Source organism: Lynx canadensis, chromosome B4, assembly GCF_007474595.2.
Source record: "Lynx canadensis isolate LIC74 chromosome B4, mLynCan4.pri.v2, whole genome shotgun sequence".
Lineage (NCBI taxonomy): Eukaryota > Metazoa > Chordata > Mammalia > Carnivora > Felidae > Lynx > Lynx canadensis.
In genome coordinates, this window is record NC_044309.1 from 20,057,284 (window position 1) to 20,073,390 (window position 16,107).

The 16,107-nt window shown below is 37.5% G+C and overlaps 1 protein-coding gene across 13 annotated transcripts in view; it reads left to right on the top strand.

Annotated features, from left to right (window-relative positions):
• The window catches only part of MLLT10 (MLLT10 histone lysine methyltransferase DOT1L cofactor), a 243,168-nt gene that overhangs the window by 34,640 nt on the left and 192,421 nt on the right, over positions 1 to 16,107 (top strand). For 12 of the 13 annotated variants that reach the window (XM_030321048.1, XM_030321047.1, XM_030321054.1 and 9 more), the window contains one exon: positions 8,306 to 8,360. In XM_030321048.1, the coding sequence (XP_030176908.1) occupies positions 8,306 to 8,360 (55 nt within the window). Of the gene's footprint in view, positions 1 to 8,305; positions 8,361 to 10,085; positions 10,107 to 16,107 lie in introns of those variants that run through there. The other variant, XM_030321056.1, reaches the window with a different exon arrangement.

Sequence of the window (16,107 nt, forward strand, 5' to 3'; positions counted from 1 at the left end):
GTGGCTCCAAATTCAAGTATATTTGGCCTTTTGAAGTTAACTTACAGCTAACTTAAACTCTCTTCATTTATTTTTAAGTAAACTCTACTCTTGGAGCTCAAACTCACGACCCCAAGATCAAGTGTCATGTGCTCCATTTACTGAGCCAGCCAGGTGCCCCATACTCTGTTAATTTTTTAAAGTATTTTTTCTATGTGTTTCATTTTAGTTATTAGCTATTACTTGATTTCTTGTGCTGTAAATCTTATACAATATATTTTTCATCTTTTTTTTTTTCAGTATATTTTTCATCTTAGACCTTGGTCATTTTCATCGCTAGAAGTTCACATTTTTAAAAACTCTTATTCATATTTCTACTTAACATGTTTAATGTTTTTGCCAGCTTTTTGAACAGTGAGTGTATTCACTATAATTGTTTTATAAGATTTGTGTACTAAATTTGTTATGTGTCATTTCAAGATTGGTTTGACTGGTATTTGTTTCATTATTGGATGTAATTTGTTGCTTCTGTGTGTATGTCTTGTAAGTTTGTATTGATTTTTAATCATTGTGAATTTTATCTTGTTATGTTCTCTATTTTAGTATGCCTAAAAATACTTTTTGTACTTTGTTCTGTGACATGGTTATTAGAAAAGTTTGTCCCTTCTGGGTCTTGGTTTTATGTTTTGTTTAGATAGACCAGAGCTCAGTTTAGCCTAGGATTAACTTTTCCCACTTTCGGAGGCATAATCCTTCTTAGTACTTTGATGCAGTATTAATTATTGGGTGTTTTAATTCTGACTTTCCGAAACAAGCATTATTTGCATCCTTCTGTGAGTTCTGGTGCTGGGGTTTTTTTTTTTTTTTTTTTTTTTTTAAATTTTTTTTTTTTTCAACGTTTTTATTTATTTTTGGGACAGAGAGAGACAGAGCATGAACGGGGGAGGGGCAGAGAGAGAGGGAGACACAGAACCGGAAACAGGCTCCAGGCTCTGAGCCATCAGCCCAGAGCCTGATGCGGGGCTCGAACTCACGGACCGCGAGATCGTGACCTGGCTGAAGTCGGACGCTTAACCGACTGCGCCACCCAGGGAGTGCTGGGGTTATTTCTGATTCAACTGGTGGTTCTCTACCTGGCCTTGAATAGTTCTCTCACATGCAAGTACTGATTACTCAGTATTTTCTAGGACAGGCCTCCGTAGATCTCTTCCTTTTTCTTTTTCTCTAGCTCTCTCCTCCATGCCAGTATTCCTTTTGAGTTCTAACTGCCTTGGCTTTCTTGGACGCCCAACATTATTTCTTCAACTTGGTGAGACCACATGCCCTGCCTGGGTTCCTTCTGCCTGTTCATGGCCTGGAAACTCAAGGCAGTAAGCTGGGCAAATGTATGGCCTCTCTTGTTGTTTGTTTTTTGTTTCCCAGGATCACTGTCTTTCATTACTTTTCCAAAATCTTCAGTGCTGTTGTTTCATATACATTTTGTTAGGTTTTTGTTATCTTTTTAAAAAAAATTTTTTTTTTCAACGTTTATTTATTTTTGGGACAGAGAGAGACAGAGCATGAATGGGGGAGGGGCAGAGAGAGAGGGAGACACAGAATCGGAAACAGGCTCCAGGCTCTGAGCCATCAGCCCAGAGCCTGACGCGGGGCTTGAACTCACGGACCGCGAGATCGTGACCTGGCTGAAGTCGGACGCTTAACCGACTGCGCCACCCAGGCGCCCCAGGTTTTTGTTATCTTATGCAAAAGGTTGAAGTTGGTCCCTTTTACTCAATCCCGACTAGAAGTGATATTATTATGGTTTTATTGTATATTTTCATAATGACTAGTGATGTTGAGCACATTTTAATTTGCTTGTTGACCATTTGTGTGTTTTCCCTTGTGAAGAGTTTGGTAAAATTCCCCCCCCCCCCCTTTTTAATTCTATCTTTTTAAAGATCCTTACATGTCCTGGATACTAGTCTTTTGTTAGACAAATGTTTTGTAAGTACTTTCTCCAAGTCTGTGTTTTTTTCCCTCCTTTCCTTTTCTTTTTTTTTTTTATTTATTTTTGGGACAGAGAGAGACAGAGCATGAACGGGGGAGGGGCAGAGAGAGAGGGAGACACAGAATCGGAAACAGGCTCCAGGCTCTGAGCCATCAGCCCAGAGCCCGACGCGGGGCTCGAACTCACGGACCGCGAGATCGTGACCTGGCTGAAGTCGGACGCTTAACCGACTGCGCCACCCAGGCGCCCCTCCTTTTCTTTTTTAATGTTTATTTATTTCTGAGACAGAGAACATGAACAGGGGAGGGACAGAGAAAGGGGCAGACACAGAATCCAAAGCAAGCTCCAGGCTCCAAGCTGTCAGCATAGAGCCCGACGCCGGGCTCTAACCCGTGAACCGTGAGATCATGACCTGAGCTGAAGTTGGACGCTCAACTGACTGAGCCGACCCAGTCACCCCATCTCATTTACTTAACTGTGCTTTTGACGAGCAGAAATATTTGTCTGATGAAGTCTGTCAGTTTTTTGTCTTTATTGTCTACTATGAGCTAAGACACTTTTGCCTAACCCTGAAATCATGAAGGTTATTTGCTTTGTTTCATCTAAAACTTTGTTTTTGTTAATTTATACTTAGGTCTGTAATGTATCTCAAGTTAAGTTTTGTAGGGTCTGTTGTTTGCGTCTGGATAACCAGTTGTTTCTGCCCCATTTGTTGAAAAGAGTCTCCTTTCCTTACTGAACTGCTTTGGTGAAACAGCACTTGGCTGCATAAGTGGGCTATTGCCGGAGTCTTCATTCGGCTCCATTGATTTATTTGTCTTTATATCATTGTAATACTAGTTTGATTATTTGTACTTCATAGTAAGTCTTAAAGTTAGATTTGCAAGTCCTTCAACCTTTTTCATCCTTATCAAGATTGCTTTGCGTATTTTAAGTCTTAAGCACTTTATATAAATTACAATATTAGCTTTTCTTTTTCTTCAAAAAGGTTGATAGGATTATGATTATCATTGCTTTCAATCTGTAGGTCAGTTTGAGGAGAATTGACATGTTAACATGTTGAGTCTTACTATTAAAAAAAATATTTTTAATGTTTGTTTATTTTTGAGAGAGAGAGACAGAGTGTGAGTAGGAGAGTGGCAGAGCAGGGGGAGGGGAGGGGGGATGGCAGAATCTGAAGCAGGCTCCAGGTTCTTAAGGTGTCAGCACAGAACCTGACACGGGGTTCGAACTCATGAACTGTGAGATCATGACCTGGGCTGAAGTTGGACACTTATCCCACTGAGTCCCCTGGGTGCCACAAGTCTTCCTCTTAATTACAAGGTATATCTCCATTTATTTAGATCATCTTTGTTTTTTTTTTTCTTCCCTATATTTTGTAGTTTTCAGTCTTTGGTCTTGCACGTCTTTTGTTTTACTTTTATTTATTAAAAAACCTTTTTTTAAAGTTTATTTATTTATGTTTGAGAGGGAGAGAGCCAGAGCATGAACAGAAGGGCAGAGAGAGGGAGACCGAGAACTGAAGCAGGCTCCAGGCTCTGAGCTGTCAACTTAGAGCCAGAAGAGGGGCTCAAACTCACTGCAAGATCATGACCTTAGCCGAAGTCGGTCGCTCAACCGACTGAGCCTCCCGGGCACCCCTGCATATAGATTAGAATTTTAATATATCAGTTTTGTAAAGCTATTCCTTTTAGCATTTATTTCTTTAGCAATTTCAATATCTTTCCTTACCTTTTTATCGTGTATTTATATAGTGTACCACTTACAGTTAATACTATATCACTTCTTGAATGTGTAGAAATCTTGCAACCATAGAGATTGTTTGATGTACCCTTTGTCTGCTGTCAGTTATGCTCTTGTTATATGTGTTAGATCTATATGTTATAACCTCCAGAAAACAGTATTATAATTTTTGCTTTCAATAATCATTTGTAGTTTTGAGAATTTAAGAACTAAATTTTTTTATATTCTTCAGATATTTACCATTTGTGGTCCTCTTCTTCACTTCCTAAAGATTTATATTTTCATCTAGTACCATTTCCTTTTATTATGAAGAACTTCTTCTATTAGCCTTTGTTGTAGTCCATGTCTCCTGGTGATGAATTCTGTTTACTGCCTTTTACGTGAAAATATCTGTTTCACCTTTGTTTTTGAAGGATATATTAGTTGCATATAGAATTCTGGGTGGAACTACAGTTCTTTTTCTTGAAGCACTTTAAAGATTTTATTTTACTGTCTTTTGGCTTCCATACTTTATGATGAGAAACCAGCCATTTCTCTAATCACCGTTCCCCTGTATCTGATGTGTCATTTTCTCTTGGCTCCTTGAAGAGATTGTCCTGCGTTTGCTTTTCAGCAACCAGTTTGGCTATTTGGGATTCCCTGTGCTTTTTGAATCCGTAAAGTTGTCTTTCTTCAAATCAAAATTTTCATCTACTAGTTTTCAGAACTCTTTTTGGTATTCTCATATTCTGTATTCTTACTCCCTACCCCTTTTCTTCCTCCTTTTCCAGACCATCAGATATACATGTTCGATTTCTTGATACCATTCAGTCGGTCCCTGAAGCCTTGTTCATTTTTTCCCCACTATTTTCTCTCAGAGTAAAGATTTGAGTTAGTGTAGCTTCAAGCTCACTGACTCTATTTGTCATCTTGATTCTGTTAAATCTGTCCAGTAAATTTTTCACTTCACAAATTTTAGCTTTGGGTTTTAGAATTTTTATTGAATTCTTTTTTATAGTTTCTTGTTGGGATTTCTTATTTCACTTCATAGAGGTACATTTTTATTTGCCTCCTAGGACTCTATTATAATCGCTATTTAAAGTCTTAATTCCAGTGTCTAGGTCATCTTAAGGTTGGTTGGCCTTTATTGATTATCGTTTATCGTAAGCATGATTAGCATTTTTCTGGTTCTTAATAGATAAGGTAATTTGGATTGTTTTCTAGACGTTGTGAATGTTGTATGTGGGAAGCCTTGATTCTGTTATATTCCTTTGAGGAAATTGTTACTGCTTTTATCAGGCAGTTGATTTGGTTGGATTCAAACTGCTTATTCTATATTTTGAGCAGTTGCTTAAATCTTCTTTTATTTCATTTTTCCTTAATTGGGTTCAAGCTTGTTCTGTGCATGTATGGTCCAAGGTTACTGAGACAGATCCTGTATGTACAAATTTGCCTTCAGGCTGAAAGTAAGTCCTAAAAAATGGGAGACTTCTTGCTGGTTCCTTCCAAGTTTTGACTTCTAGTGGGAAACCAGAATCTGGCTGTTTATCTGTATAGGAGTTTCTCTCTTATAACCTTACTTAGCTGTTTTGGAAGTACAAATGAATTTTATTACAGATTTAAAAATATTTGGTGTGTTTCAGTTCATTGCAGTTATTATCTTTTATTGGTCTTAAATGATTTCATCTTTGGCTGGCAGGAACCTCTTTAGGTTGGCTGATAAATCCTTTGGACATGACTACAGTAGTCTTTTATTGCTTCCTGGCTAGTTGATAGAACAAGTTACCTGGACTTACTTGACCTAGACCAAGAATTCTCTACATCTCTTAGGGGTCCTGGTTCCTTTGGGAAATGTTGTTTGGAGACCACAACCTTGGCACTAGGTTGCTCATGTCTGTTGTAACCTTGAGCCTTTGTAAAATACAAGAGAATATAGATTATTTTGTTTTATTTTTTTAAAGTTAAAAAAAATGTTTATTTTTGAGAGAGAGAGCATGAGCAGGGGAGGGGCAGAGAGAAAGGGAGACACAGAATTCAAAGCAGGCTTCAGGCTCTGAAGGTGTCAGCACAGAGCCTGACACGGGGCTTGAATTCATGAGCCATGAGATCATGACCTGAACTGAAGTCGGACACTTAACCGACTGAGCCACGTCAGGTGCCCCAAGATAGGTTATTTTAGATTTATTTTTTATCTTTTGCTTAAAAAAAAAAAAAAAAAAGAAAAGAAATAGTGATGGTAAATGTTTTATCCTACAGATGCGTCTGTGTGCCACAGTTACATCTTCTATATAATATGAGGAAGATCAAACTTAAAACCTTCTCTTTTATCATTTTATTTATTTTTATCTATATTATTTTCATTTATTACCTTGTTGTTTTTGCAATATGATGGTAATCACAGTGTGGGCAAGCCAGTATGAGTGCAATAGATTGTTACATAACCACAGCTTCCTGAAGGTCAGTATTTTTGTTGGCTGTACTTGATTTAGTGAGTTGATATAGTGGGTTTTATCCTTTGGCAGAAGAATCTAATATAAAGTAGTAAAAGTATTTGGAAATTGATATTTACATTCTGAAGATGGAAAATAGTTGCATCATTTTTTGCTATACTATATGATGTAGAAAAGAAAGAGCCACCTTGTGTAACTTGGCATTTGTTGGGGCCATTTCAACGTTTATTTTTATTTATTTATTTATTTTTTTTATTTTTGGGACAGAGAGAGACAGAGCATGAACGGGGGAGGGGCAGAGAGAGAGGGAGACACAGAATCGGAAACAGGCTCCAGGCTCTGAGCCATCAGCCCAGAGCCTGACGCGGGGCTCGAACTCACGGACCGCGAGATCGTGACCTGGCTGAAGTCGGACGCTTAACCGACTGCGCCACCCAGGCGCCCCTGTTGGGGCCATTTCAATTAAAGGTGTTTTTTCTTTTTCCTTCGTTTTCTTTCTTGTTTTTTTTTTCCTCTAAAATGTGAGGTCTTTAATGTGTGCTTGTTTGTTTGTTTTTGGTTTCCTTATAATGTCTGTTACCTTTCATAGGATTTACTTGTACTGTTTTTAATTTTTAGTTTTTTCCCCTGCCTTGGCCCCCTACTTATACCTTTTTAACACTACTTCTCACTAAAATAAGAATGGATCTGTGGAATTGTAATAGTAACATGTGTGACTGCATCCTGCCCTAGAAAACCTTCCACTTTGGATTGGTTGACTATAGGATCTGGAGTCCCTGTGGTCCAAGGTCCCTCATACCAGATCCTTTCTTCCTGGGTTTAGGGTACAGTCTTCTAACTATAACTTAACCTTCTTTTCTTTTCCTGAAAGTTTTTTCTTTAAAGTCTCCTATATTATTTTTATCTTTAGTAGGAAGATATAACATGTAGTAATGTATTGCTACAAAAATTCCAATTATAAAAGAAATGAAGTATTTTGGAATAAAGAAATAAATTCACTCATAATCTTACCATCCTCACCATAATCCTGTTAATATGTTTTGTATATTGTAGAGTTCATTTCTATGTATAAATATTTGTTAATGTACTATTACATTAGTTCTCTCAGTGTTATACAGTTAGACTTTTCATACAATTTTTATAGTTATAATAAAAAGCCATATAAAGTATTTTTATATACATACATTTTCATGTCTTGAAATTAAAGTATATAAATGATATAAAAATGACACATAGTACTTAGTGCCTATTTCTATCATATTTTTCCTTTGGCTCTCTAGAAATGAAGTAATTGAATTAGGATTTTTCTGGAATCATGTTGCTATAAATTGCTTTCCAAAAGAATTGGATTATAGTGCTATCAACAGTATATGAAACAGTATTTGCCGCCCCCCCCCGATTTTTTTTAATGTTTATTTATTTTTGAGAGAGAGAGAGAGAGAGAGTGAGTGTGTGTGAGCAGGTGAGGGGTAGAGAGAGGGAGACACAGAACCCAAAGCAGTCTCCAGGTCCAAACTGTTAGCACAGAGCCCGATGCGGGGCTCGAACCCACAAACTGTGAGATCACGACCTGAGCAAAGTCGGGCGTTTTAACCAACTGAGCCACCCAGCTGCCCCTCATTTAAATCAAAATTCAAAGTTTTTGACTTTGGCTCTTTATTTTAGGAGAAACCAAACCTAACTGACTATGATAATACTAGATAATCCTAGACAGAAAGCAAAGGGATAGAGGCAAATGTTAAAAACTGTGCTTCAGCCCCCTCTTTGTATTTATTCATGTTACAAAAAATCATGGCAGGAATGTAATAGTTGAGTAATACTTTTGTAAAGTTGTTATCTGATGGTGTTCCTGGTTGGGTCAGTCAGAGCATGTGACTCTTTGATCTGTGGGTTGTGAGTTCACACCCCACATTGGGTGTAGCAATTACTTAAAACGTGTGTATATGTGTACATATTTATATACACACATATGTATAGATGTGTATAAAATTATCTGGTGTTCTGAGGATGATCCCATGTCGAGGAGAATTACTTTGTGAGGAATGTTCTGAAAAACTCTTAGTGGTAAGTAGTGCACATACTCCCACATTTTTAATAGTTTTGAAGTTACAGAGAATTTGTTATAGCTTGGTAATCTGAAAAATCTTTTTTTCTTTTTTTTACATAGAGATGTGAACTGTGTCCTCATAAGGATGGAGCTTTAAAAAGAACAGATAATGGGGGTAAGTACAGAGACTTTTTAAAAATTTTTTATTGAAAAGTGGAGTGGGGGGTATTTAAAAATATCTGGCAGTTCATATTATAATATCAAATGTTTACCACTCAAATAATTGTAATAGTAGTGTATGTAATTTATGGATTTCTTCCCCCCTACTTCGTGGGCAAACTTTTAAGCACTTTTCTTGTGCAGAATGGTCTACATACTTCTAATTAAAATCTTGATTTAAAAAAAAATGGGTACGGTTTCTTATATTAGAAATTATTTTTGGAAACATAAACCACTTTTTTTGTTAGAGCTAAAATCTAGCGTTTTAGAATCTTTTTTTCCCTCTCTTTTGTGTATTGCTAGACAGATGATATTTCCAGTGAATTCTTAATTTTAACACCCTGAGGAATTTTGTTGCTTGAATATAAAGAAATACTGACTTCTGTCTTTAAATTTTGGTGTGCTTTCCTGAGAACTCTTGTGTATTTCTCATTTATATCTCCATTTTTCATTACTTTCCTCTGAGAAATCCGTGTTTCTTTATAACTCAGTACCATTCTTAAATATGTAAACATGAATGTCTTAAACTGTGCATACTATGAAAACTAACCAATAAAGAAACTTTTAAAAGCACAGGTTATAACTACTGTTAGTACACTTCCATTTTGGGCAGCCAATTCTAAAGCATTTTGGGATAGAGTAATGATGTTAGTAAATGAAAGGGAAAAATAAAATGTTTTTGCCTGGCTCTACATAAATTTATTTGTATACAAACTTAATGGTTAGACTGTTACACAGTCATGTACAAAATTTAAAAAATGTTAGAAACCTTTTCTCCTATCCTTGTTCACCATTTGCCTAGTTTCTCAACAACTTTCCTGCTTTGATATAGTTGCTGTTATTACTTCTCTACATATCCTTCTAGGTTTTTTATTTTTGCATATAGAAATAAATGTGAATTAACGAATATTTTCTTCTCTAATTTTTAAGTATCTTAATTTTTCCAGTGAACAAATTTATCTATTAATAGTTTAAAGCTTTCTTTTTTTGTGTGATCAGTCACCTGTTGATAGACTTTCTGATCTTCTGCTTTCATGACTTGTATACACGTCATTTTGCATATATGCGCTTATGTCTGTAGGATTATTAATTCCCAGGGGTGGAACTGTTGGGTGAAAGGGATTTTGCAGTTAATTTGGTAGATATTCCCAAATTATTCTCCCTAGTGGTTGTGCCAATTTGTTTCCAGCAGCAGTGAATGAAAAACTTGTGTTCTCCATACCCTTTGGTAATCCAGTAGGTGAAAATTGGTATCTCAAAGCATTTATTTTACATTTCTCTTATTATGAGTAAAGCTGAGCATCTTACGTTTTTAAAAGCAATTTGCATTTTTCTCTTTGTGGTCTGTTAATATGATTTTTCTCTTTGGTTGTTGATCATTTTCTTTTTGATTTGTTGGAGCTTTCATAGGAGCCCCTCATTCCTTAGGCTTTTGTGATATGAGTTGAACCAGGTTTTCCCAGTTGTTCAGTCTTATGGGGCTTTTTACCATGCAGAAGTTCTTGATTTTTATTTAGGTTTATTTTTTAATCTTGTCTTTCATGGCTTCTGTATTTTGAACCATTAGTTAGAAAGGCTTTCCATACTCCAGAGTTAGTAAAGGAATTCTTTCACATTTTCCTCTAGTATTTTTATGGTTTCTTTTTTTTTTACAGTTTAATCTTTGATACATTTGGAATGTATCCAGGTAATACAATGTGAGGTATGGATCCAACTTTATTTTTTCCTAGATGCTAAAATGCTTCCATTTGTCCCATCACCATTTATTAAACTGTTCATCTTTTCTTCACTGATTTGAAATGCCATCTTTGTTAGAGTCTAAATCTGATGTGTATTTAAAACATTCTGACTAAATTATGTTCCAAAATTGATTTGTAAATTATTTTGGAACCTGGAATGCATTTTCCTGTAGAAATGCTAATTATATTTCTAGAGTAGTTAACAAAACCCCACAATGTACCTGATGGTACAGTATTGATAATAACTGTTCTTTAATATCTAATACCCTTTTTTTCATGCTGGAAAGTATATTACAAGTTTTTAGTTTAGGTTTTCCTTTTCTGGCAATCAGGATGAGGAGTTTCTCAATGCAGCTTTTAATTTTCTCAATCTCAGCTGCTGTATGTAGTTCTCAGTTGTTAAAGGTAAGTAAATACTTAAGCTTAACATAGGTTAGTATGTGAAAAGTGGGGTTGGGGTATTACAGGCAGAAGGAGAAGCAAATGATAAAGACACAGATATACAGAATTGGAAACGATTGGGAATTAGACTAAGGTTTGAATGGCAGGCCTTCTGAGAGGTGAAACCGATAATACACACAAAGTTGTCATTCCTTCCCCTCCCCTGCTCCTGTCCTTCCCTTCTCCTCCCTTTCCTCTCCCCCCCCCCCTTCCCCACCTCCTTTTCTGTCCTAAGGACTTCATCCTGTTGATTGTGGGGAGCCACTGAAGCTGAGGAGTAATAGATTTCTATTTTAGAAGGATCACTCTCTGATGGCATTGTGGTGAATAGATTGGAAGGATATGACACTACACCAGCTATAAAAAAGAATAGTGGAGCTGAATTATAAGTGCATTTAACATACTTGAAATCAACTATATATCCTGGGGGATGGGGAGAGATATAGGCAAATAAATAAATTGTAGAGGTAATTCAGTTTGGCATTTTACCCAGTGAGCATACACTCTAGGCAAACGTTAATGGGACTCCCTGTGAATGACTGTAAGGCTTTCCCAACCATCATTGACAAAGATATGAAATATATTATTGAGGGGTCAGGCAAGAGATGGTGATGCTACTTCTCATTTATTTTTTTAATTAAGAAAATTTTTAATTCTAGTATAGTTAACATACAGTGTTATATTAGTTTCAAGAGTAAAAGATAGTGATTCAACAATTCTGTATATTACTCCATGCTCATCAAGAGTATTACACATTTTTGTTTTGTTTTGTTTTTGAGAGAGAGCCTGAGTGGGGGAAGGGCAGAGGGAGAGAGAGAGAATCTTAGGCAGGTGCCATGCCCAGGCTTGATCTCATGTGATCATGACCCAAGCCAAACTTAAGAGTCAGGTGCTTAATTGACTGAGCCACCCAGGCAGCCTGATAAGTGTTACTCTTCTTCCCCTTCACCTATTTCATACCACCCCCCCCTCCCCCCGCCTCCCACCACACCTCCTCTCAGGTAACCATTAGTTTGTTCTCTATAGTTAAGAGTACGTTTTTTTTTTTTGGTTTGTCTCTTTTTTTGGTTTGTTCATTTCTTAAATTCCACATATGAGTGAAATAATACGGTATTTGTCTTTCTCTGACTTTTTTCACTTAGCATTATAACTCTAGATTCATCTGTGTTGTTGCAAATGACAAGCTTTCATTCCTTTTAATAGCTGAATAATAGTCCATTATATGTATATACTATGTCTTTTTTAAAGTTTAAGTTTATTTTCTTTGCAGCAATCTCTGCACCCAGCGTGAGTCTTGAACTCACAACCCTGAGATCAGGAGTTGCATGCTCTTTTGACTGAGCCAGCCAGGCACTCCCACATCTTCTTAGCCATTCATCTATCAGTGGACATTTGGGCAGCTTCCATAATTTGGCTGTTGTAAATAATGCAGCAATAAACATAGGAGTGAATATATCTTTTCAAACCAGAGTTTTTTTTGTATTCTTTGGGTAGATACCTAGGAGTGTGATTGCTGGATCATATGGCAATTTTATTTCTAATTTTTGAGGAATCTCCATACTGTTTTCCATAGTGGCTGCACATTTTTGCATTTTCACTAGTGCACGAGGGTTCCTTTTTCCTCACATCCTCACCAACACTTGTTGTTTGTTGTGTTTTTTATTTTAGCCATTATGACAGGTGTGGGGTGATAGTTCATTGTGCTTTTGATTTGCATTTCTCTGATGATGAGTGATGTTGAGCATCTTTTCATGTGTCTGTGGGTCATCTAGATGTCTTCTTTGGAGGAATGTCTATGTCCTCTGCCCATTTTTAATGGATTATTTATTACTTGACTTGTTGAAGAAATTTCAAAATGAATTGAGGGTCATTGGTAGACACTATGTGACAGAAAGATGAGAAGAACTTACAGAATCATGATATTTATATATATTCAAAATGATATACAGTGTAATGCATTTTCTGTTGGAATTTTAAGGGATTTTTCAAGGATAGTTTTTTTTAAAAATTGTTTTTCATGTTTATTTATTTTTGAGAGACAGAGTGCAAGTGGTGGAGGGGCAGAGAGAGAGGGAGACGCAGAATCTGAAGCAGGCTCCAGGCTCTGAGTGGTCAGCACAGAGTTTGACACAGGGCTCGAACTCAAAAACCACGAGATCAGGACCTGAGCTGAAGTTGGGCCTTTAACTGACTGAGCCACCCGGGTGCCCCAAGGATAGTTTTGATTATGCTTATTTTTTGCTTTAGAATCTGAACCTTGCAAAGATGAGACTCTGCTTTATTGCAGTCTAAGAGAGAGATTGATGAGGGACTGGTTGAAGATAGTAGTAGGAGGGTAAAAATGAAGGAATGGACAGCAGAGGTATTAAGTGGTAAAAGTTTACAGGTATATTGAAACATTATATGTCTATTTCATTATGGGAAATTTTGAGCCTACAAAAAAGTAGGGAGAATCCCCAGGGACCAACCTTTAACAGTGATCAAGTCATGGCCAGTCTTGTTTCATTTATACCTTTCCATACCCCATTCTTACGATTATTTTGAATTTTGTGAGCATCACTGACACACATGGATATTTAAAAAATACACAATATATTATGACACATAAAAAATTGACAAGAATTTCTTAAAGCCATCAACCGTTCAGTCTTTGTTTGAAGTTTCCTGATCTCCTAAATGTTTTTCTTTTTCTGTTTTTATCTTTTTCTTAATTTTTTTATTGTTTATGTATTTGTTTTGAGAGAGAGAGAGAATGTGCATGCGTGCCAGCATAGGGGAGGGGCAGAGAGGGAGAGACAGGATCCCAAGTAGGCTCCGTGCTGTCAGTGCAGAGCCCAGTGTGGGGCTTGGTCTCATGAACTGTGACATCATGACCTAACCCGAAATCAAGAGTCTGATGCTTAACCCACTGGGCCACTTGGTACCCCTAAATGTTATCTTTTTATGTTTGAATAAGTCAGTATCCAAATAAGGTCCATAAGCTGGATCTATAAGGTGCCTACGTTGCAATTGCTTAAAATATCTCTTAGGTCTCTTTGTAATCCTCCCCCTTGATTTCCTTGTTGGTTTACTTGTGGAAAATGTGGGACATTTGCCCTGCAGGGTTTCTCACAGTAGATGTTGCTGATGGCATCTCAGATGGTGTGTGTGTGAACACGTTGCTTTTTTCCATGTATTTTCTGTACATGAGTAGTTAGGCTGGATCGTTCAGTTTATTGTGGGGGCAGCTAAAAATACTTCATGGTGTTGTATACTTCTTCATGAAGCATATGATACTTCCTTTTTTCTTTTTTGTGGTATCAGCAGCTGTTGACCAGTATCTAGACCATTATTTTATTGAATAGAGGTTGAATAAATTGTGATATTCTATCATGCATTAGGATTACTTCTTTTATTCCCACCACCCCATCCTGTCTAGCAGGATTACTTCTATAAAGAAAACCTATTTCTTATCAATTATTTCATTATCCTGAAATATAGTTTGTGAAGGAAGGACAAGATCTTTTATTCTTTTTTCTTAAAATTGAGGTAAAATTCCTGTAGAATAAAATTTACCATCCTAAGATATACAGTTCAGTGGTATTTAGTGTTTTGACAGTATTGGTCAACTGCTACCCCAGTTAATTTCCAAAACTAACTAACTTACTTTCTTTTTTAATATTTTTCTAATGTTTTATTTATTTTTGAGAGAGAATGATGAGAGAGAGAGAACATGAGCAGGGGAGGGGCAGAGAGAGAGTGGGTCAGAGGATCCAAAGTGGGCTCTGTGCTGAGAGCAGAGAGCCCAACTTGGGGCTCGAAGTCATGAACCATGAGATCATGACCCGAGCCGAAGTCAGATGCTTAACCAACTGAGCCACCCAGGTGCCCCCAAAACATTTTTTTGAAAAGTGGATTTATTTTGAGAGAGTGCATTCGTGCGTGGAGGAGAGGCAGAGAGAGAGAGGGAGAGAGAGAATCCCAGCCAGGCTCCACACCATCAGTGCAGAGCCAGACGGGGCTCAATCCCACAAACTGCAAGATCATGACCTGAGTTGAAATCAAGAGTTGGATGCTCAGCTGACTGAGCCACCCAGGTGCCCCTAATTGCCCTTATTTCCAAAATATTTTTATTACCCTAAAAGAAAACACACTTTCATAAGCAGAAACTGTGCATTCTTCCTTCTTCCTCTGGCCCCTGGCAACCATCAGTCTGCTTTTTGTCTCTATGGGTTTACTTATTCTGTATATTTTATTTAAGTATAATAATCACACAGCGTATGACCTTTTGAGTCTGGCTTCTTTCTTGACATCATGTTTTCAAGGTCATCACTGTTGCAGCCTGTATTAGTACTTCAGTCCTGTTTATGGCTGAATATTTGTGTGTGTGTGTGTGTGTGTGTGTGTGTGTGTGTGTGTGTGTGAGAGAGAGAGAGAGAGAGAGAGAGAGAGAGAGAGAGAGAAGGAGAGTGTGTGTGCACATGCATACGAGAGAGATTACATTATGTTGGATGTTTGCATTGTTTCTACCTTTTGACTGTTTTGAATAGTGCTACTGTGAACATTGTTGTAGAAGAACCTATTTTATCTGTTTTTAGATTTGAGGAGTATGTACTAGGAGTGGCATTGATGGGTCGTACTGTGATTCTGTGTTTAACTTTTTGAGGAACCACCAAACTGTTCTTCATAGTGGCTGCACCATTTTTACAGTCCTCCAAGCAAAGTATGAGAGATCCAATTCCTTTTCATTCTCACCACCACTTAACTTTTTTCTGAATTTTTAAATTATAGCCATCCTAGTGAGTTTGAAGTGGTACCTCCTTGTTTTAATTTCTGTTTCCCTAATAAGTGATGTTGAGCATTTTTTTTCATGAGCCTTTTGGCCATATGTGAATCTTCTTTGGAGAGAAGTCTATTCGTTTCCTTCCCTCCCCTCCCCTCCCCTCCCCTCCCCTCCCCTCCCCTCCCCTCCCCTCCCCTTCCCTTCCTTTAATATTTATTTGGGGGAAAGTGCAAGTGGGGAAGGGGCAGAGATAGGGGGACACAGGATCTGAAGCAGGCTCTGCGCTGACAGGCTGACAGCAATGAGCCCAATGTGGGGCTTGAACTCATGAACCTCAAGATCATGACCTGAGCCAAAGTCAGACGTTCAACCGACTGAGCCACCCAGCTGCCCCTCTTTTAGTTTTATTGTTTATTTATTTTTGAGAGAGAGACAGAGTACGAGCAGGGGAAGTGCAGAGAGAGAGAGAGACACAGAATTCGAAGCACGCTCTCAATTCTGAGCTCTCAGCCCAGAGCCTGACATGGAGCTCAACCCACAAATTGCGAGATCATGACCTGAGCCGAAGTCAGACGCTTAACTGACTGAGCCACCCATGCACCCCTATTTATATTCTTTTCTATTTTGTAATTGGGTTGTCTGTCTTTTTGTTGTTGAGCTGTAAGACTTCTTTATGTATTCTGGATCCCTATCAGATACATGATTTGCAAATCTTTTCTCCCACTCTGTATGTTGTCTTCTCATGTTCTTGATAATGTCCT